This window comes from Bufo gargarizans, chromosome 10, assembly GCF_014858855.1.
Source record: "Bufo gargarizans isolate SCDJY-AF-19 chromosome 10, ASM1485885v1, whole genome shotgun sequence".
In the NCBI taxonomy this organism is placed as follows: domain Eukaryota; kingdom Metazoa; phylum Chordata; class Amphibia; order Anura; family Bufonidae; genus Bufo; species Bufo gargarizans.
The window spans coordinates 112,091,692-112,114,726 of NC_058089.1; the positions used below are offsets into that span (position 1 = coordinate 112,091,692).

At 40.8% G+C, this 23,035-nt stretch overlaps 1 protein-coding gene across 5 annotated transcripts in view; it reads right to left on the minus strand.

Annotated features, from left to right (window-relative positions):
- Window positions 1-6,910: 6,910 nt before the first annotated feature.
- Window positions 6,911-23,035, minus strand: part of LOC122920664 (fatty acyl-CoA hydrolase precursor, medium chain-like) — an 85,591-nt gene continuing 69,466 nt past the window's right edge. For all 5 annotated transcript variants that reach the window (XM_044270346.1, XM_044270345.1, XM_044270342.1 and 2 more), the window contains 7 exons: window positions 17,731-17,826; window positions 17,210-17,350; window positions 16,133-16,207; window positions 15,885-16,032; window positions 13,995-14,144; window positions 7,294-7,366; window positions 6,911-7,199 (listed from right to left, as the gene is read on the minus strand). In XM_044270346.1, coding sequence (XP_044126281.1) covers window positions 7,013-7,199; window positions 7,294-7,366; window positions 13,995-14,144; window positions 15,885-16,032; window positions 16,133-16,207; window positions 17,210-17,350; window positions 17,731-17,826 — 870 coding nt within the window. In that variant the 3' untranslated portion in view covers window positions 6,911-7,012. The remainder of the gene's footprint in view (window positions 7,200-7,293; window positions 7,367-13,994; window positions 14,145-15,884; window positions 16,033-16,132; window positions 16,208-17,209; window positions 17,351-17,730; window positions 17,827-23,035) is intronic.

Below are 23,035 nucleotides of genomic sequence, written 5' to 3' on the forward strand. Positions count from 1 at the left end.
ACTGTGGAGGTCACTAATAAAAGGGTGGCCGCTGTGGAGGTCACTATTAAGAGGGCAGGCTGCTGTGGAGGTCACTCTTAAGAAGGTGGGATGCTGTGGAGGTCACTGTTAAAGGGGCGGGCTGCTGTGGAGGTCACTGTTAAGGGGGTGGTCACTGTGGAGGTCTCTATTAAGGGGCAGGGAACGGTGGACGTCACAGTTAAGGGGACGGTCCGCTATGGAGGTCAGTGTTAAGTGGCTGGGTGTTGTAGATGTCACTGTTAAGGGGGCGGGGTGTTGTGGATGTCACATTTTAAGGGAACGGAGCTCTGTGGAGGTCACTGTTAAGGGGGCAGGTTATTGTGGAAATCACTGTTAACAAGACAGGGTACTGTGGAGGTCTCTAATAAAGGGGCGGCCGCTGTGGAGGTCACTGTTAAAGGGGAGGGCGCTGTGGATGCTACTGTTAAAGGGACGGCCCTGTGGAGGTCACTGTTAAATATTTCTTTGCCGAAAATGGCTGTATTCCAAATGGCTGTGTTTCAAATACCTGCATCAAACCTCTGTATGTAGAGGGAGTATCTCACATGGTCTCAACCAGTGTAGGCCTGAAGTAAGTATTTCTTTGCCCAAAATGGCTGTATTTCAAATCCCAGAATCAAACCCCTGTATGTAGAGGGAGTATCTCACACGGCCTGAACCAGTGTAGGCCTGAAGTGAATTGTTTATTGGATGGACTATTTTTTCACTAGTTTTTGTCATATTTCATTTAATTCATACACCTATTGTGGTCTTTAATTGCTGCACCAATTTGTGGGATGAACTTTAATTTTTTGCACAATATTTAGTGTCTTTGGACGCCAATGTCACCTATTAATAATATATACAGGAGTATTTTTAGAATTTTTAGACGTAACTTTGTAATAATTGTTGGATGGATTGCACCATATACGGATTTAAACGTTACTGATCAAGTGTTCCACAAAGAACATCTGGGATATCCACTATAGGGATCCAATTGTAACTTGGTCCCTGTTGTTGAATATCTGATATTCTCTGGATAACTATATATTGTATATCTACCTCATAAATTGATACCTATGTGTATAAATAAATCATTTAATACTATAATACTATAGGAACCTACGCATGATACTATTCCTAATGCAATTTTCCTAATGAGGTGTGCACAACCATTATATATTTTATATCTATTTTCTGCCTTATAGACTGGGTGAGTCTATATTGGTTGGGGCACCCATTCCATACACCAATACCAGGTGAACCATCACAAATTGCAATTGGGATAGTTTTAAAGGTCTTATGGCGGTGGCTGTATCACAGTACGTCGTGCCCAGCCGCCACTACTTTTCCAGGCGAGCCATCCCTTCCCTGCACAACCAATTAGGGGACAAAATCAGGTGTGCACTGCGCAACGCCATCTGTGGCAAGGTGCACCTAACTACGGATACGTGGACCAGTAAGCACGGTCGGGGACGTTATATCTCCCTAACAGCACACTGGGTAAATGCATTGGCGGCTGGGCCTGAGGCGGATAGCAGTTTGGCGCATGTCCTTCCACCACCGAGGATTGCAGGGCGCTTCTCTTTGCCTCCTGTTGCTTCCTCCTCCTACTCCGCTTCCTCATCCTCTACCAGATCCTCATCCGGTCAGCGTAACACCTTCACCACCAACTTCAGCACAGCCAGGGGTAAACGACAGCAGGCAGTTTTAAAACGTATCTGTTTGGGGGACAAACCCCACACCGCGCAGGAGCTGTGGACGGGCCTTGAACAACAGACCGATGAGTGGTTTGTGCCAGTGAGCCTCAAGCCCGGCCTGGTGGTGTGTGATCATGGGCGAAATCTCGTAGCAGCTCTGGGACTAGCCAATTTGAAGCACATCCCTTGCCTGGCGCATGTGCTGAATTTGGTGGTGCAGAGATTCCTGCAGCGTAACTTCGGCCATCCCGCTCACCGCCTCATATGTGACGTGCCCACAAGGTGGAACTCCACCTTGCACATGCTGGCCAGACTGTGCGAGGAGCAGCCACACTGCTGGATCCCCGCTACAAGGATAACGTACCTTCCTTAATTCCGTCACTGGAGCGTGATCGTAAGATGTGCGAGTACAAGTGTACGCTGGTAGGCACGGTGGAAACACAAGGCGAAGGCAGAGGAGGAGGAGGAAGAGGTCGCCAACGCAGCTGGGGCACCGCCAGCACCGCGGAAGGCAGGGTTAGCATGGCCGAAATGTAGAAAAGCTTTGTCAGCACGCCACAACAACCAGCACCACCAGCTGATATGGAACGTCTTAGCAGGAGGCAGCATTTCACTAATATGGTGGAGCAGTATGTGTGCACGCGCCTACACGAACTGAATGACGGGTCTGACCCCTTCAACTTCTAGGTCTCCAAATTGGGCACATGGCCTGAGCTTGCCCTTTACGCCTTGGAGGTGCTGGTCTGCCCTGCAGCCAGTGTATTGTCTGAACGTGTGTTTAGCCCGGCAGGGGGCGTTATCACAGACAAGCTCAGCCGCCTGTCCACAGCCAATGTGGATAAACTCATATTCATTAAAATGAGCCAGGCATGGATCCCACAGGACTTGTCCGTACCTTGTGCAGAATAGACATGTATACCGGCACTAAGCAGCCATTGTTATACTGCAGCGCAATTGCTCATGTTTGTATTTTAGATATTTCACACTCTTTTGGAGTGTACCTTAATTTTACAAAATTAAATTAAAACCAAAAACCTGTGTTGGCTATCTCGCCCTCCTCCACCGCTGCTTCCACCTACTCCGCTATGTCCACCGCCTGCTCAAACTCCTACTCCATATGGATCTCCACCTCATAAATCCATTACTTTTTTTGTTCGTGTTTTATTTTATATCATTTCACTACTTCTTCATTTACATTTTCTGGTGAAATTCACCAATTTTTGGGTGTATAGTACCACCGCTATACCTAGTAGGCCGGTTAAAAAAACAAATAAAAAATTGTTATTAACATTTTCTGGTGATATTCACCAATTTTTGGGTGTATAGTACCACTACTATACCTAGTAGGCCAGTTAAAAAAATAAAAATAAATTGTCATTACCATTTTCAGGTGAAATTAACCAATTTTTGGGTGTATAGTACCACTGCTATACCTAGTAGGCCAGTTAAAAAAAAATTAATAAATTGTTATTAACATTTTCTGGTGATATTCACCAATTTTTGGGTGTATAGTACCACTGCTATACCTAGTAGGCCGGTTAACAAAAAAATATATTTGTCAGTTACATTCTCAGTTGAAATTCAACAATTTTTGGGTGTGAAATACCACTGCTATACCTAGTGGACAGGTTAAACAATAAAAAAAATTGTCTGTTAAATTTTATGGTGAAATTCAGCAATTTTTTGGTGTGAAGTACCACTGCTATACCTATTAGACCGGTAAAAAAAAAAAACATTTGTCAGTTACATTTTAGGGTCAAATTCACCAATTTTTGGGTGTAATATACCCCTCCTCTACCTAGTTGACAGCTTAAAACATTTCAATAATTTTTATTTTACATTTTAGGGTGACAATAAACAATTGTTTTCTGTCATAGACCCCTGCTCTACCAAGTAGACAGGTTAATTAATTTCTGTAATTTTTCTGTTACATTCTTGGGTTGACATTATACAATTTTAGACGTGACTAAACCCCTGCTCTGCGTAGGTGACAGGGAATAAAATTTCTGAAATGCTTCTTTAATTGATGTGCGCCACCTCCTTTGATTCAATGCTTAAACTTAAACAAACACCAAAGAAGGGAAAAGGCTGGCACAAATAAATAAATATAGACTTTATTGAAGTCTCAACACGAGACAAAATATAATAAAATACAGGTAAAAGACAATACTGTGGTGGGTATAGAACACACAGGAAAAAATACGGCACCACTGGTATATATATATATATATATAGGCATATACATATAAATAGCCAGGCTAATGAAATGATGTAGATAGCATAATATATAAATGACATGAACCGGATATCTAAAAAATGAGGCCAAACCCCGGCTAGCAAAACAGGATGGAGATCCAAAACAGTACAAAAAGTATAAAGTACAAAGTTCCCTTCTTAAGCCATTTAGGTGCGGCCGCCGTATACTTCATTGCTCTTCCCATTCCCTATTTCTTTTCCCCTTCCCTTTCTCCCCTTCCCCTCCATTTCCCCATCTGGAGAAGGTTTCATCGCTGACTTCATATGCAGGGGTTATGGATTCCTCCTGCCTTCACATATGTCTGGAGCTGGCACTCGATCACCTTTTTACCATTTCAATTTACTATATATCAATATTTTGGGTCGGGTCCATTTATTATTTTTATTGTATATATACTATATATTATATACATCCTATACACTGTTAAAAGTATTCCACTATAAATAACTATATTTGGTACATTTTTCAATTTTGCTTCCTAGTGTTGACCTACCTTTCACGTTTTCTCACTGGTTTCATTCGCTCACTGTCTAGGGCTAGTATTTGTATTTTTAATTTCACTCTGTATCATTATCACTACTTCATCTGTCCCCTAACACAGGTTTTTGTATGTGTTAATTACTCTTTTTTCGAATACCACCACTTATGGCTACATTCTATTTGGCCTCATATAGAGTCTATGCACTGCACTTTCGCTGACGTCCGGTTATGTGCGTTCCACGGGTCATGTGATCGCCTCCTGCGTTCCATGCCTGTGGAGCGCACTTCCGGTCCGTCCGATTTTAATAATTTCAATATTTTTTATATATTAATTTTCACATAGGTACATCTAGCTGTCATCACTATGTAGTATCCCCCACGTCATCACTTCATCTATTTTCTATATGTCTTCATGTTTCCAGCATGCCTTTTCCTTCCTATTCTCATGTATCGGAAGTGACGCCTTGCGTTCCACAACGCTTGTGCGTTCCATCCGATGACCGGAAGAGACGCGATGCGTTCCATTTCGGAGGGCATTCGTCTCCCTTCCATATGTGTGGCCACACACCTCTCCCCAGCTGTCCACTGTTTTATTAAATTATATGGCTATATAAGCTCCCCTATTAGCTCCCCCTACACACACACCTTCTCACCCTGAAGAAGCTTTACGCGAAACATGCGTTAGGGTATTTGGTTCACCACTCAGGTACTTATGTCATGGCTCCATTGTGGTTAGCTCAGTATTTGTGATCCATGTACTATGTATGTTTGCACTTTATACTTTTTGTACTGTTTTGGATCTCCATCCTGTTTTGCTAGCCGGGGTTTGGCCTCATTTTTTAGATATCCGGTTCTTGTCATTTATATATTATGCTATCTACATTATTTCATTAGCCTGGCTATTTATATGTATATGCCTATATACTAGTGGTGCCGTATTTTTTCCTGTGTGTTCTATACCCACCACAGTATTGTCTTTTACCTGTATTTTATTATATTTTGTCTCGTGTTGAGACTTCAATAAAGTCTATATTTATTTATTTGTGCCAGCCTTTTCCCTTCTTTGGTGTTTGACTTTGCGTGCAGGTTTGGCACGGGTACTCACTTCTGTGAGTCATTTATTGGTGTTGATTACCACATTTAAGCTTCAATACTTTGTCCCACATTTACGCTATACTCTTTTGGTCAACATTTGCGCCTCAATAGCTTTTCCCACAATTCCGCGTGACTCTTTTGGCCCACATTTGGGCTTCTGTAATTTGTCCCACATTTGAGCCTCAATAGCTTTTCTCACATTTCTTCTTGATCCCCAATTTTTTAAATAAATTTATCTTCCTTAAATTTGGTCTCTTTTTCTCTAGCTCCCTCTCCGGCCTGGAACCCTGATTCCCCACCACCCGTAATCACCATGGTAGGCGCATAAAAGAACATGGAAAGTTGATAGAGCAGATATCAAATTGGATCGTGAACATCACGGGGACATGCGTCATGGTGGGGCAGTAAGTGGGCACACGCCTACACGAACTAACTGACAGGGGTCAGCCCCTGCATCTTCTGGGTCTCCAAATTGGGCACATGGCCTGAGGTTGCCTTTTACGCCTAGGCGGTGCTGGCCTGCCCTGCAGCCGGTGTATTGTCTGAACGTGTGTTTAGCACGACTGGAGGGTTATATTTCCCAATGTTTTGGGGTGTACCCTAATTTAAAAAAATATAAATAAATTTTAAAACAAAAAGCAGTGTAGGCGACCTCCTCCTCCTCCAACGCCACTTCCACCTACACCGCCACATCCACCGCCTCCTCAACCTCCTACTCCATATGGACCTCGTCCTCCTAGAGCAAGATTATTATTTTTTATTTTTACGTATTTTATGTTATTTAAAGTCATTTCCCTATCTACATTTGTTTGCAGAGCACTTGCCATGCTCTTAACCACATTTTGACAACATTTGCAGCCCTCTAGCCCTTTCCTTGACATTTCTACAGCCATTTTAGTGCTCAACAGTTTGGGTCCCCATTGACTTCAATGGGGTTCGGGGTCAAGTTCGGGTCCCGAACTCGAACTTTTTTCCGAAGTTCGGCCGAACCCGAACATCCAGGTGTCCGCTCAACTCTACTCATGATTCGACACATTTGTATGTAATATATTAATTATGACGCACTGTGTTTTATTTATGATTATATGCACTTTTTATGGATTTTTATGATATTTTTATCTTGTACATGATTCACTTATTTGCTGACTATACTTGATTGTGGATTTAATAATTTTTTATGAAATATTTTGGACATATTTGTTTTATGATTGTTCACTATTTCACTCAGCTCCTCCTGCACTAGATCATGTTGCAGTAGAAACTAGAACCACACTACACACAAGATGCATTTTTCTCTGCATTTTGGATGCGGTTCTATCTGCACCATCTGAATACACCCTAATGAATGTGAAAGAAACGGCTTCTAAATTCCATGAAAGTAAGCTTTATTAATAATTTGACAAATGACAGAATGTTTTCTGAATTGTAACTCCTCTCGCTGATTGGTTCTTCCATGTGTAGGAAGCTTCTATGTCAGGATCTACAGCTCTGTGCGATCACCTCCAGACGCTTTCTGGGACTGGATTTTATCTGGAAGGATCTCAGTCCAGAACTTGTACTTTTCCTTCTTCAGCTTTGAAGACAAATTCAGCTTTAAGTTCATCTCCATATAGTATTCTTCTGTGCCGTACTGCCGCCATGTTGTGAGGTCGGGACTATTGGGGTTCCTACAGTGAACAATGTGGCATTATAATAAATGAGCAGATAATAAGGTGACAGCAGCAAATGTGTGGTCATTCTTGTTCAGGATTATGGTCTTACCCAGTCCGAGCAAAGTTTGTCCAGTATGTCATAACCTTCCTGGTCAGGACTTTCTCTTCAGGGGTTGCAGGTCCTGAGAAAGAGGACATCACTATTACTAACTGACCTACGATTCTCACAGCAGCACAAATCCCAGCTATTTACTTTAAATACAATTGAATCAAATTCTCAGCCATGTAAGAAGGACAAAGAAGGACAAATCTCCTTCCTAGCCTGATACTAGTCTGATACAATGTATCAGTGCAGGTAAAATGTATCCATCTGAAGTCCCAGCTATTTACTTTAAATACAATTGTAGCAAATTCTCAGCCATGTAAGAAGGACAAGGTCGGGATGGTTTGTCAGCATCTGAATGTAAATGAAATTGGCTCTGTTCACTGATATCAAGCAGAGATCTTGAAAATGACAAGGTACTGAAATAAAGTATATTAGAAAGTGGCTAAATAATTATTATTATTATTATTCTACAATGATTGTACTATTACCGGTGGATAATGGGTTTGAAAGACTCTTGGGGGCAATGAATCTGATATGTATCAAATCCTCAAACACTAAAACATTATGGATAACTTTGGGGGCAAAGTTATTTAACCCCTTTAGGGCACAGCCTTATTTCCCCTTAAGGATCAGGCTATTTTTTGCAAATCTGACCAGTGTCACTTTAAGTGGTGACAACTTTAAAAACGCTTTGACTTTTTTCGTCACATATTGTACTTCATGACACTGGTAAAATGAAGTCAAAAAAATTAATTTTTATTTATAAAAAATACCAAATTTACCATTTTTTTTTTAAATTGCAAATTTCCAAGTTTCAATTTCTCTACTTCTATAATACATAGTAATACCTCCAAAAATAGTTATTACTTTACATTCCCCATATGTCTAAGTAGTATAGGGACCCATGTCTCGTCAAACTCAAAGTGACGGGTGCCCCGACCATTTTTCACACCATAACCCCGCCCAGAAACGCCATAACCCCGCCCAGATCCACCCATTTCTCTCCCCTCGCCCATCCCAAACCACGTCTAAATGCTGCCCACTTTGATATGCTTTTCATATAATTTTATACGGCTTAATATACATTTTATATCAAATGATAAGCTTTTCATATCACTTTATAAGTCCTTATCAAATGACAAGCTTTTATTAACACTGATTTTGATACGATTTTGTGCATTGATAGCACTTTGATATGACTTTATATATCTTTTATATCATTTTGTGCTTTGATATCACCTTGATATCACTTTAATATCACTTTTGTATGTGCCCATGCTTTTTTCATATCACTTTATAAGTCCTTATCAAATGATAAGCTTTTATTAATTTTTTTTATCCCATTTTGAAATGTCCCATTCCTGCTATAAATGTACATTTTCCCACAGGTCCACAAGCTAGATTGAAACTTTTCATTTCCTACAAGACCACACACATGAGTATGAGGCCAGCAGCTGTGTCAACCTTAGAGGTGTTAATTTTCTCGGGACCTGTCTATAGCAGAGTTAATACAAAAACTACTGGTATCGTTTCAGCAGCTGAGGAAAACACTATCCATATTTCTATAGCATCTCTTTTTAGGAAACAAAATGATTGTGATTGGTTGTATCACAGTCACCACCTATTGCAGATGCTAATGTTAAGAAACCCCTAGCAGTATCTGTATATATACATGTGGGCAGATTACCACAGGGTATACTAATTTGACATTGAGGCTCTGCAAGAAAACTTATTTCAAGGTAAGGGTACTTTCACATTAGCGTTTTTCTTTTCCGGCATAGAGTTCCATCACAGGGGCTCTATACCGGAAAAGGACTGATCAGGCATATCCCCATGCATTCTGAATGGAGAGTAATCCGTTCAGGATGCATCAGGATGTCTTCAGTTCAGTCATTTTGACTGATCAGGCAAAAGATAAAACCGTAGCATGCTACGGTTTTATCTCCGGCGAAAAAAAACTGAAGACTTGCCTGAATGCCGGATCCGGCATTTTTTTCCATAGGAATGTATTAGTGCCGGATCCGTCAAAATACCGGAATGCCGGATTTCCAGTCTGCGCATGCGCATGCGCAGACCTTTAAAAAAGAGAAAAAAATAAATACCTGATCTGTTTTGCCTGATGACACCGCAAAAACGGATCCGGTATTGCAATGCATTTTTCTGACTGATCAGTCATTTTTCAGCCTGATCAGGATCCTGGAACTGCCTGCCGGAATCAAAAAACGCAAGTGTGAAAGTACCCTAAGGCCTCTTTCACACGGGCGTCATTTATTTTGCCCGGATAAGAGCCGGGTGCGTTGCGGGAAAATGCGTGATTTTCCCGTGCGAGTGCAAAACATTGTCATGCGTTGCACTCGCGTGAGAAAAATCGCGCATGTTTGGTACCCAGACCCGAACTTCTTCATAGAATTTCGGGCTTGGGATTGATGTTCTGAAGATTGTATTATTTTCCCTTATAACATGGTTATAAGGGAAAATAATAGCATTCTGAATACAGAATGCATAGTAAACCAGCGCTAGAGGGGTTAAAAAAAAATAAAAAATTTTTTAACTCACCTTAGTCCACTTGATCACGAAGCCCGGCATCTCCTTGTGTCTCCTCTGCGCTGAACAGGACCTGGGGTGAGCTGCTCCATTAAATACAGGTTAAGGACCTTCGATGACGTCACTCCGGTCATCACATGGTATGTCACATGATCTTTTACCATGGTGATTCACCATGGTAAAAGACCATGTGATGACCGGAGTGACGTCATCGAAGGTCCTTAACCGATATTTAATGGAGCAGCTCACCCCAGGTCCTGTTCAGCCGCTCAGCGCAGAGGAGACACAAGGAGATGCCGGACTTCGTGATCAAGTGGACTAAGGTGAGTTAAATTTTTTTTTATTTTTTTTTAACCCCTCTAGCGCTGGTTTACTATGCATTCTGTATTCAGAATGCTATTATTTTCCCTTATAACCATGTTATAAGGGAAAATAATAATGATCGGGTCTCCATCCTGATCGTCTCCTAGCAACCGTGCGTGCAAATCGCACGGCATCCGTACTTGCTTGCGGATGCCATCCGATTTTCACACACCCCATTCATTTCTATGGGGCCTGCGTCACGTCGAAATCGGACAATATAGAGCATGCTGCGATTTCAACTGAACGCACAAGTGATGCGTTAAAAACAACGCTCATGTGCACAGCCCCATAGAAATGAATGGGTCAGGATTTAGTGCGGGTGCCATACGTTCGCCGCACGGATCGCACCCGCACGGAAAACTCGCCCGTGTGAAAGGGGCCTAAGAGTATCGCCATATTACCCTTCTTTTTTACTATTTTTAACATGCCTGTTTTAAATTCTTTATTGATGCAATATAACACGCATCATTTGACTAATTTCTCTGCGATTATTACGCCTGGTCGTGTCATGCATTTATCTATGTATCTATCTATCCTATCTATAGAACACTCCATCTACTATAACTATCTATCTATGTATCTATCCTATCTATAGAACTTTCCATCTACTGTATCTATCTATCCATCCATCCACTTTATCTATCTAACACAGTGTGAAAAATGGTTGTAATATGTAATAGCTATATGGTTGTATTAAAGGCTTATAACGCCCGACTATTTTTACATACATGTATAATTTTATTTCACAACGATTATTGCACCACTATATACCACGCATTTATTTGGACCGTATATTATTTTGTTATTTATACAATAATTTACAATATTCAAATTGTTTTTAGATGTCAGCTTACCAAGATACTTTATGGGGCGATTATATCATCCCCGGTTTATCACCATATTACCCTTCTTTTTTACTATTTTTAACATGTCTGTTTTAAATTTTTTATTGATGCAATATAACACGCAACATTTGACTAATTTCTCTGTGATTATTACGCCTGGTCGTGTCATGCATTTATCTATGTATCTATCTATCCTATCTATAGAACTTTCCATCTACTGTATTTATCTATCTATCTATTTATATAACTTAATTAATATGATTGAAATTCTTAATAGTTAGAGCTAAATTTTTGCCAAAAGAAAAGAAAGCGCAAAATGTTGTTCTGTTAAAGAGAAACGACGAGCAAGCGCAAAACAGCCGGAACGGCTAACGCTGATTTCCGAAATTCTAACAACCTCACAGCCGGTTCCGCAGAGTGGTGAGCCAACACGCGTAATAAATTATGTTACAGATTTTTGCGACATATCGCTGGCGTTCGACACACAAGGTGCAACGTCTTTTAAAGAATAACTAAACTTTTAATTACATTTTTTTGGAAAAATGTCCCTAATGCCCTAATAAAACTTTTTGTAATATATTTTATTAATAGATTTTTAATAAACATATCCACCCCCCTAAAGCGCACCTTTCTCTGTACGCTTAAAGGGAATCTATCATCAACTTTAGGCTGCCCATACTAACGGCAGAATAAAGTAGAGACAGGTGAGTTGATTTCAGCGATCTGTCATTTTTAAGTTAAAACTAAGTGGTTGCCGAGAACCAACATCACAATCATTGCAGACTGGCCCTGAAAAAGAGTCCCGGCCACCTGAGAAGAGTCCTGGTTATTCATAAATCCCTGCTCTCCTGCTGATGACGGACCGTCTTCTACCTAATTTTCTCCCTTTTTGTCTAGGAGAGAACTGCTAATCATCAGCAGATGGGCGAGAGAGCAGGAATAACCAGGACTCTTCTCAGGTAGATGTGACTCTTTTCAAGGCCTGGGCTGCAATGATTATGATGCTGCTTCTCGGTAACCACTTACTTTTGGCTCATGAATGACACACCACTGAAATCAGCATTTTTTGTCACTAATTTATGCTGCCCTCAGTGAGGTCAGCATAAAGTTGATGACAGGTTCCCTTTAAAATCCACTTTTCTGTACACCGCTGACTTCTCAGGAGTACGGGCAGGAGCGCACATTGCTACCCATGTGCTATGCAAGGATTTAGTAAACCTGGGTGGGGGGGGGGGGGGGGGAGGCACAGGCAGCAGCAATTTGTGCTCCTAGTTCATACTCCGTTCTCTGCGGCCCCATTAATAAACCGTGGAACCGCACTCCGTACAACGCTGAGAAGTCAGCGGTGTACAGAAAAGTGAACTTTATGTGCTTTAGGGGGATATCTTTATTCAAAATTCAAAATTAATTAAAGCATTCTACTTATTTGGGACTAAAAATCATGTTTTCCTCTCTTTAAAAAAAAATTGTTAGCAGTTTTTCCTCTATAGCTTTCAGTTTAACTAAATCTGCAGACTGTTGCTTCTCCTTCTCAGTAAATCCATCAGGGAGCTGCAATAATGGCTCAATGTGTAGCCCTCATCTCTGGCTTCCTGACAGCTCATAAACACTCACTGAAGATAAATATTATCAATTTGGTAAGTATTTATGAGCTGTCAGGGAGCCATGAAGCACAGCATGCGCCGAGCCCAGTGACGTCCGATGCTCGCTCTTCCCTGCTGACTGAGGGAAGAGCGAGCATCGGACGTCACTGGGCTCGGCGCATGCCCAGTGACGAGGATGAAGCTCCTGCCCTCAGTCTCCTGCTGATCGCACAGGCGCAGCCCTCAGTGGGTACTGCGCCTGTGCGAGAGTTCGTTCGGCATGAGGGAGGGGGAGGAGAGGCTGTGGCAGGCTGGGGACGGTTAGACAGTGCAAGGAAGGCGGGCTGGGCACTGTAAGAGGGGCGGTACTGGGCTCTCTAAGGGGAACAAAACGCCCCTCTGGGCACATTCAGGACTCATTTGCATATCCATAAAAGTCGTTTTTTGCAGAAACTGCTGGACGGATTACAAGATAAAAGATCACAGCCTAATCAAGGTAAACTGTGCTTCATGGCTGCTTTAAAATAGTTTTTGGGGTTAGGGGAGGTGACAGAATCCCTTTAAGTGTGTAGTGAGAGCACATGTCTGCAAGGTGATGAACGGCAGATTGGGTGGTACTGTGCCATGTGGAGAGATAACCATCATGGTAACTGCAGTCACGGCCATCTTCATTGCTCTCGCTCCGAGAGGACCATAGCCAGAGTACCAGTGCCCAGGGACCTGGGTGAAGTGCAAGACAGAGGGACAGTGAGTGTAAACTCTTAGGCCACCTGCATACGAGTGCGGCTGAACGCAAATAAGATCCACACGAATTTCCATGTAGATTTATGTGCATTTCTGCAGCATATATGCGCACCAAAATTTGCAATGTGTAATTGAGGTGTTTGCAATGGATTAGATGCGGGTTTTGCTGCAGATCTCCACCTTCCATTGAAAAAGGTGAAATTCGCAGCTAAAACCACAAACATTATTACCATGCTATTTATTTTAAAATCAGCACAACAGGTCAATATCGGCACGTAATCTCATGCACTTTGCTGGTACTGTAATAGGCTGCATTTTTTCCGCACAGGAAAAAAAAAACATGCATATTACGCAACATGTGCAGGTGGCCTTAAAGTGATGGTGCCATATTTGCCTTTACCCACTTAATAATGTAAAAGTAAAGTTTGCCTTAAGTTACAGATGTGTCCACCTGATTCCTTCATCCTAGAGCCGGGAGCCACAAATATCTCTCATGGCCAAAAAGATGTTTACTGTAAGGTCTGATCCCCTCTTCCTTTACAAACACATGATACAACTGGCTATTCTCTGAGGATAGAAATGGGGAAGAGTCTTCACAGGATGTTAATGATAACAGTATACTCACCAGCAAAAAATGTATCGTTCCTCAGGAAGGCTCCTCCAAACACAAAGAAGATCTCATCTCCATGATCGCACTTCACAAATGATGGCCTTTCGCGAGCCTTAAAGGATGGTGGGTGCTGAAACTCATAAAAGTAGACGTGAAGACCACAATCTAAAGAGACATAAGAAGACCACACGTTATCTGTCCATTTCATGATAATTAATCAGCCTGTGATGTATACGGAGATCATTGCCGTCCATGTTTAAGAGCTCATTTGCATTTCTTCCCTCCCAGAATTCCAGAGGGGCATGTATGGCCTATAAGTCTCCTCACACTGATTAAGGTGCTCTCTCCCTAAGGAGAGTTAGTTCCCCCCTTGCTCGGACACAGGCCTCCTACCCAGTTAAGCCAGTACTTTCTGCTCTGCACTGATGAGGGGCAATCACCCCGAAACAGCTGTCCACAGATGAGATGCTGGCTTATTTAATATCCAAGTCATGTCTCAAGACTTATTTTAAGAGCTGAACATTGACTTATAGGATAGCTGCCTTACATCTGGTGGCATTAGAGGCAGAGCTTGTTAAGAGCTCATTTGCATTTCTTCCCTCCCTGTATTACATATAACGCCATACACTGCCACAGCTCTGGAGGTGCATACAATAACTGCATGAAATGTCACAGGAGCGGACTGAGAGGACCCCGAGACTGGGACTAGTGGTATTACTGTGCACACGGGCTGAACAAGGACCCGTCATCTCTCCTGACATCTCTGTCTAACAACTTGCTTTCCACATAAAATAACATTTCTGGAATTTCTTTACATATAACTGCATGTTGTAACATGTCCCCGGGTGCTAGACGTTTGAGGTGACACCGTCCAATCAGCGCTGCCAGCGCAGGGACACAGCCTCCAACTAGTGACAAGCTGCCGCCCATTCATTCATAAATCTCTACTGGGAATAAAAGAGGAAATCACAACACAGACGGCGAAGGAAAGAAGTTCCAGAATTGTTCTTTTATGGGGAATACAATTTACTAAATCAGACTTGTCATGTTCCTCAGTTCATTCCTGAAATGTCCTTCAGACCTTCCTCAGGTTACAGATGCGCCCGGCCATCCAGATGATGTACCATGATTCATCAGACCAGGCCGCCTTGTTCTTGTAGTGCACCTGGCACCATCTCTTCCCTAGGTAAGTAACGCACACACACCCGGCCATCCAGATGATGTAACGCGATTCATCAGACTAGGCTGTATTCTTCTATTGCTCTGTGACCCCGTTCTGATGCTCATATGACCATTGTAGGCACTTTTGGGGAGGACCGGGGTAAGCATGATTGATATCATCACCCTGTGTCCACTGAGCTCCATACACAGCAAGTTACAATGTGTGTCCTGACACCTCTCTGTCGTAGCCAGTAGGAATGTTGTCAGCCGTTTGCTCTACAGTAGCTCTTCTGTGGGATCTGACCAGACGAGCTAGCCTTCACTCCCAACACATCAACGAACCTTAAGTGCCCATAAACCTGCTGACAGTTCACTGGTTCTTTTTCTTTGGAGCACTTTTGGTTGGTACTAAACACTACATACCAGGAACATCCTACAAGACCAACTGTTCTAGAGATAATGTGACTCGGCCATCTAGACATCACAATTTGGCCCTTCTGAGAGTAACTCAGATCCATACACTTTAAGAACTAACTGCCCGTTTGTCTCAAAGGCATATTGTCATGAGATAACCATATTATTCACTTCAGATTTAATGTTATTGGGGTAGCAGTTTCAACATTTTTAACATTATGGTCAGATGAGCGCACAATCCAATTGTATCTTGCATTGGGTATTTTGGGCATAATGGGGGACCAAAGCCTCACACTTCTACATATCAGCTACTATTTGAATAGACCGTACCTCGATAGTATTTTGCAAACTTAAGAGCATCTATAACAAACGCATTATCGCCACACATGTCCAAGAAGCGATCTCGAATCATCTGTTGGTCAGTCGTTTTACCAAGATACTCGTCAACAATGAGAGAGACGACGTCAGGACTCAGACCCTAGAAAATAGACATTAACCACAATGAAGAGAAGGAATTCCTTATAAAAAACTAATCGGAGAATAAGACGGAGAACATGGAGAACATGAGCTCATCTCACCGGTATAACATCTGGGATCTTCTGCATCATCGTCTCCCTTGTCATTCCTTCTGTTAACCCTGTTATACCAAATAGCTAAATGCAAAGATAATAAGAAGATTACCATCACGCCAACCAAATGATAAGCCTTCTCAGGGCGTTTTGTGCTCCAGAACTGCTCTACCTATAACTGAGGGCCAATGTCATCCCAAATAAATTGCAGGTCAAACGATCACCTGGTCATCATCCTGCATACAGCTATACATACGGATGTAGCAGGGTTAACACACATGCTGTATGAGACTATGCTTTATCTAAACTAAATTCAACTGAATGCGTTAAACAATTTTCAAGATAACGCAATGAGTTAAGAAATTTGAGTTAAGAGTGTGTGTGTTACTCCTGCTGCATCTGTAGACTGTACTGCATGTGATCAGTGGTAACCATAGGGCCCTCCAGACTTACAGCTGAAGGCGGACATGACTGAATGGGGCCCCCACTGTACGTGTTCAGGACATGAAAAACTTTTGACAAATCTACCCTTGGCTGCTGTTGTAATTCTAGTTTCAGATTTGCGGTAAGAGATTTGGCAGGGTTTTCCAGCAGAGACCATTAACTATAATGGGGTCCGGTGGATATCTGGCCGACAAATACAGTACATTATGCCAAGAATAGTGTTGATCACAAATATTTGAATTGCGAATTTTAATCGCGAATATTGGCACTTTGAGAATTCGCAAATATTTAGAATATCGCAAAATATATTCGTAATCGTGAATATTCGTTTTTTTTTAAATACCAGTTCATGCAAATTTTTATGCAAAAATATTTATGTAAATTTGATGCGAATTTTTCGTAATCAATTAAATAATGCCTGGAGATCACGAATTCGCAAATTCTCGAATATATGGCGAATATTCGCCCATATATACGCAAAATATTGCAAATTCGAATGTTGCCCCTGCCGCTCATCACTAGCCGAGAATTTTCCAGATCTCTTCTAGACCCCATTATAGTTGATGTTCTCTGCTGTATCTCTTACTACATATGTAAAACTAGCCTAAGGGGAGCGCTGTCATTCTTTAGCTTTGCTCATACCTGTGGAAGTGCCCAGCCGAACTCCTGGTTATTAACTCCAATGAGAAGCGGGACCTTGTTTCCTTCCTTGTTAGCCATCATCTCCTTTACTGGCTTAGGTAGAAAAACCCCGTCCACTGATCCAGGAAAAGCTGCCATGCCCTGCAGAGACAGACAGCACATGAGACACCGACCTGCAGTAGGTGCATCAGTGGGTATGTGCACTGAGACCTGGGACAAAGAAAGTCTATGGGACTGTCAGTGACAGCCGAGCACTGCACGTGGCCATCTCGATCAGTCCCGCAGTCTTTATATGACGTGGTAGGGCACCTGTGTGACCAACACTTCATCCAGACTTTTCTTCATGGTGATGCAGCAAGAAGGACTGGGAGGTTTAGGACTCCGAGTTTAATGCTTGGTATGGGGCCCCCAACCTTCTGACATTTATCGCTTATCCTGTAGGTGGATGTTATGTATCAATTATAGAAGATGCCTCTTTGAAAATTTCCCATGGAGTAATATTGTGGGATGACAACACCTACCAATGTTTGGGTAATAGCGAGAAACTCCTCTTCTGATTTCTTCTTCAGACAGTCGGCTATGGAGGCGAGATCACAGCCTGATATGTTCACTACTAACTGCAGAGGAAAACAGATATAATATTCAATAATAATATAATAATAATATTGTATAAATTTATTTCTGGACCGGTTGTGGTTCTCACACCCCTGCCAAACAGCGACTGGAGGCACAAAACTGGGAATCATGAAGGTTGTGGAGGTCGTTCAGCCGCCAATTAATAGAAAAAATATTATCTCAGATTGAATTAGAAAAATACCATCAGGGATCCTTCCCGGAGGAAGAATGGTGGGCTAGTATCTTATAGTAGCATCTATCTAGTAGTAGTAGTAGTAGAAGTATCTATCTAGCAGTAGTGGTAGTAGTTGTAGTAGTAGTATCTATCCAGTAGTAGTAGTACTGTAGCAGTAACAAGTAGTAGTCGTAGTATCTATATAGTAGTATTAGTATCTTTCTAGTAGTAATAGTAGTAGTAGTAGCTGGAAATAGTAGTAATAGTGTTAGAATATAGTAGTAATACAATCTATCCAGCAGTAGTAGACATATTTATCTAGTAGTAGTACTTATCTGTCATAGTAGTATTCATCTGATGTAGTAGTAGTAGTTATATATTGTTATTGTTGCAGTAGTAGTAGTAGTATTATATACTAGTAGTAGAAGTAGTATCTAGTAGTTATAGTAATATTATCTATCTAGTAGTTGTATCAGCATGTGGTAGTACATCTCTTGTAGTTTTCATTAAGTAGTAGCAGTATCTATCTAGCATTATTATTATTAGTAGTAGTATTAGTATTATCAGTAGTAGTAGTATCATCTAGTAATAGTAGAAGTATTTATGTAGTAGTTGTAATATCTGTCTAGTAGCTGTAATATCTATCTAATAGTAGTAGTATGTATCTAGAATGGTGGGTGGACTAGTATCTTATAGTAGCATCTGTATCTAGTAGTAGTAGTTGTAGTAGTATCTATCCAATAGTAGAAATACTGTAGCAGTAACAAGTAGAAGTAGTATCTATATAGTATTTGTAGTATCTATGTAGTAGTGTTTATCTTGTAGTAGTATCTAGTAGCAGTATATACTACAAGTAGTTGCAGTATTATCTAGTAGTAGCGATAGTATCTATCCAGTAGTAACAGTGTTTATCTAGCAGTTGTAGTAGTATATATCAAGCAGAAGTAGTAGCATCTAAAACAGGCGTATAAAATGATGAATGAGACAGGCCTACTAGCCTGTCCACTTTCCCACCCCACGCCCTTTTTTGTAGACATGTTGTGAGCGGGGAAAAGTCGCAGATTGCTGCGCAAAGAAACTGCGCCAGAAATACGCCTAATATAGATGTATTTCTGTTAGTAAATAACCCTTGTAGTGTTTACCTACAGTAGTAGCTGTATCATCCATCTAGTAGTATCTATCTAGTAAATTATCTATTTACTAGTTCTACTATCTATCTTGTAGTTGTAGTATCTATCTAGTAGTAAAAGTACAGTATCTACGTATCTAGTAATAGTAGATACTTCTACTAGATGGATACTACTACTACTAGAGGGATACTATCTAGTAGTAGTAGTAGTATCTGAGTAGTAGTAGTACCCTCACGAAGGTACGCCGAAATGCGCGTTGGGGTAGCGCCACCTGGGTCTCTTTGCACACGGTTCATTTCAGGTGAGCTCCTGCCTCCTGCTGCCCTCCTTAGGCTACTTGACCTTGTTATACATTTATACTTGGTCTCCAATTGATTGGTCTGCAGTATATCTCCATCTTTACCTATTATTTGCATACCATTTACTACCTATAGGAGTGATATGTGTTGACGGGAGTCTCACCTGGTATGCATTTGTTTTACCATTTTTGCATGGGTCAGACTATTTATCCAGCATTTATTCCCATGCTTTATACAAAGATTGTACTACACTTTTTTTGATCCGTGTGCTTCCCTCCCAGGGTGGCGCTTTTCTTTTTCTGTCCTCCGCTCTTGTTTTATCATGTTTACGGCATCACAATTTCTGATTCTCTCTATTTATGTCATTTTAATCATGCTTTAATAAAAATGTATTACTTCTTGGTATTATGAGCTCCTTTTCTTTTTGTTTCTACTGTTTAACTCGGGAGCTTTTGCCGAGTCATACTTTCGGTGTGTCCTCTGGGGTTGTATTGGGTGGACACCCTCCTTTCACCCTCCCCTGGGACACCCTGGGTCACTTTTTTGTTTTTCTAGAATCTATTACTAGTAACTAGTAGTAGTATCTACAATTCCACATTTTTTCACATTACACCCACAAACTTAAATGTATTTTATTGGGATTTTATGTCATAGACCAACAACAAGAACGTGTGAAGAGAAAATAAAATGATACATGGTTTCCAAAACTTTTAATAAATAAAAATCTGAAAAGTGTGAAAATACATTTGTATTCAGCCCCATGTATTCTGATACCCCTAATTAAATCCAGTGTGATTAATTGCCTTCACAGGTCACCTATGAGTCCAACTGTGTGCAATTTAATCTCAGTATAACTACAACTGTTCTGTGATCTAACAGCATCATGAAAACCAAGGAACACAACAGACAGGTCAGAGAGAAACTTGTGGAGAAGTGGAAAGCAGGGTTATGTTATAAAAATAAATAAATGTATCCTAAGCTCTGAACATCTCACGGAGCACTGTTCAATTCATCATCCGAAAATAGAAGGAGCATGGCACAACCTACCAAACATGACTGTCCACCTAAACTGACAACCCAGGCAAGGAGAAACAGCCAAGAGGCCCGTGGTCACTGTGGAGAAGCTGCAGAGATCCACAGTTCATGTCAGAGAATCTGTCTACAGGAGAACTATTGGGGTCCATTCACATGTCCGCAATGTCGTTCTGCATTTTGCTGAACGGAATTGTGGACCCATTCATTTCTATGGGGCAGCATGACATGCTTTCGGACAAGAATAGGCATATTCTATTAGTGCCGGCAATGTGCGGTCCGCAAAATGCGGAACGCACATTGCCGCTGTCCGTGTTTTGCGGATCCGCAATACACGTTACGGACGTCTGAATGGAGCCGTAGTCGTGTACTCCACAAATCTGGTCTTTATGGAAGAGTGGCAAGAAGAAAGCCATTTTTGAACATAAGAAGTCCCGTTTGCAGTTTGCCACAAGTTATGTAGGGGACACAGCAAACATGTAGAATAAGGTGATCTGGTCAGATGAGACCAAAGCTGAACTTTTTGGCCCAAATGCAAAACACTATGGGGGTCATTTATTATCCAGAAATACACCTATATTAGGCATATTTCTGGCGCAGATTGTGGGGCAACTGTTAGTTGCCCCGCAATCTGCGACTTTTCCTCACTCGCGCCAAGTCTAAAAAAAGGGTGTGGCCTGGGTGGGAAGGGGATGGGTCAGCAGGCCCGTCTCATTCATCATTTTCTACGGCAGTTTTAGGCATAGAAAATGACCTAACCCCTCAGGTGAACACAAAAAGTGTAATAGCAAGCGATCAAAAATTCATATGCAACCAAAAATAGTGCCAATCAAATGAGACCCTACCTAAGATAATCGCTCAAAAACTTAAAAAACTATGGCTCTCCGAATATGGAGACACTAAAACATTTTTTTTTTTCAAAAAATGATATTATTGTGTAAAACTTACATAAATAAAAAAAGTACACATATTAGGTATCGCCGCATCCGTAATAACATGTTCTATAAAAATATCACATGACCTAACCCCTCAGGCGAATACCGTAAGAAAAAAAAAAGGTGTACAAAAACCCTTTTTTTGTCACCTTACATCACAAAAAGTGTAATAGCAAGCAATCAAAAAGTCATACTCACCCCAAAATAGTGCCAATCAAACTGTCATCTCATCTCGCAAAAATCATACCCTACCCAAGATAATCGCCGAAAAACTGAAAAAAACGATGGCTCTCAGACTATGGAGAAACTAAAACATGTTTTTTTTTGTTTAAACAATGAAATCATTGTGTCAAACTTACATAAATAAATACTAAATTATACATATTAGGTATAGCCGCGTCCATAACCTGCTTTATAAAAATATCACATGACCTAACCCCTCAGGTGAATACCGTAAAAAAATTAAATAAAAACGGTGTAAAAAAAGCCATTTTTTGTCACCTTACATCACAAAAAGTGTAATAGCTAGCGATCAAAAAGTCATACGCACCCCAAAATAGTGCCAATCAAACATCAGACATCTCATCCCGAAAAAAATTAGCCCCTACACAATACAGTCGCCCAAAAAATTCATAAAACTATGGCTTTCAGAATGTGGAGACACTAAAGAATTTATTATTATTTTTTTTTATTCTTTGTTATGTAAAACTGAAACAAATAACATAAAAAGTCATATTTGGTATTGTCGCGTCTGTGAAAACCTGCACTATAAAAATACCACATGCTCTAACCTGTCAGATGAATGTTGAATGTTACCTTGCCTCACAAAAAGTGTAATATAGAGCAACCAAAAATCATATGTACCATAAAATAGTACCAACAAAACTACCACCCGTAGTTTCTAAAATTGGGTCACTTTTTTGGAGTCTCTACTCTAGGGGTGCATCAGGGGGGCTTCAAAAGGAACATGGGGTATGGCAGTCCTTTCCTTCTGCGCCCTGCCGTGTGCCTGTACATCAGTTTACGACCACATATGGGGTGTTTCTGTAAACTACAGAATTAGTGCCATAAATATTGAGTTTTGTTTGGCTGTTAACCCTTGCTTTGTAACTGGAAAAAATTGATTGAAATGGAAAATTGGCCCAAAAAGTGAAATTTTTAAATTTCATCTCTATTTTCCATTAATTCTTGTGGAACACCTAAAGGGTTAACAAAGTTTGCAAAATCAGCTTTGAATTCCTTGAGGGGTGTTGTTTGTAAAATGGGGTCATTTTTGGGTGGTTTCTATTATGTAAGCCTCGCAAAGTGACTTCAGACCTGAACTGGTCCTGAAAAAGTGTGTTTTAGAAATTTTCTGAAACATTTCAAGAGTTTTTTTCTAAACTTCTAAGCCTTCTAACGTCCTTAAAAAATAAAATGGCATTCACAAAATGATCCAAACATGAAGTAGACATATGGGGAATGTAATGTAATAATTTTTGTAGGTATTACTATCTATTATAAAAGTAAAGAAATAGAAATTTGGAAATTAGCTAATTTTTCCAAATTTTGGGTAAATTTGGAATTTTTTTATAAATACAAATTTTTTTTTGGACTCAATTTTACCACTGTCATGAAGTACAATACATGACAATAAAACA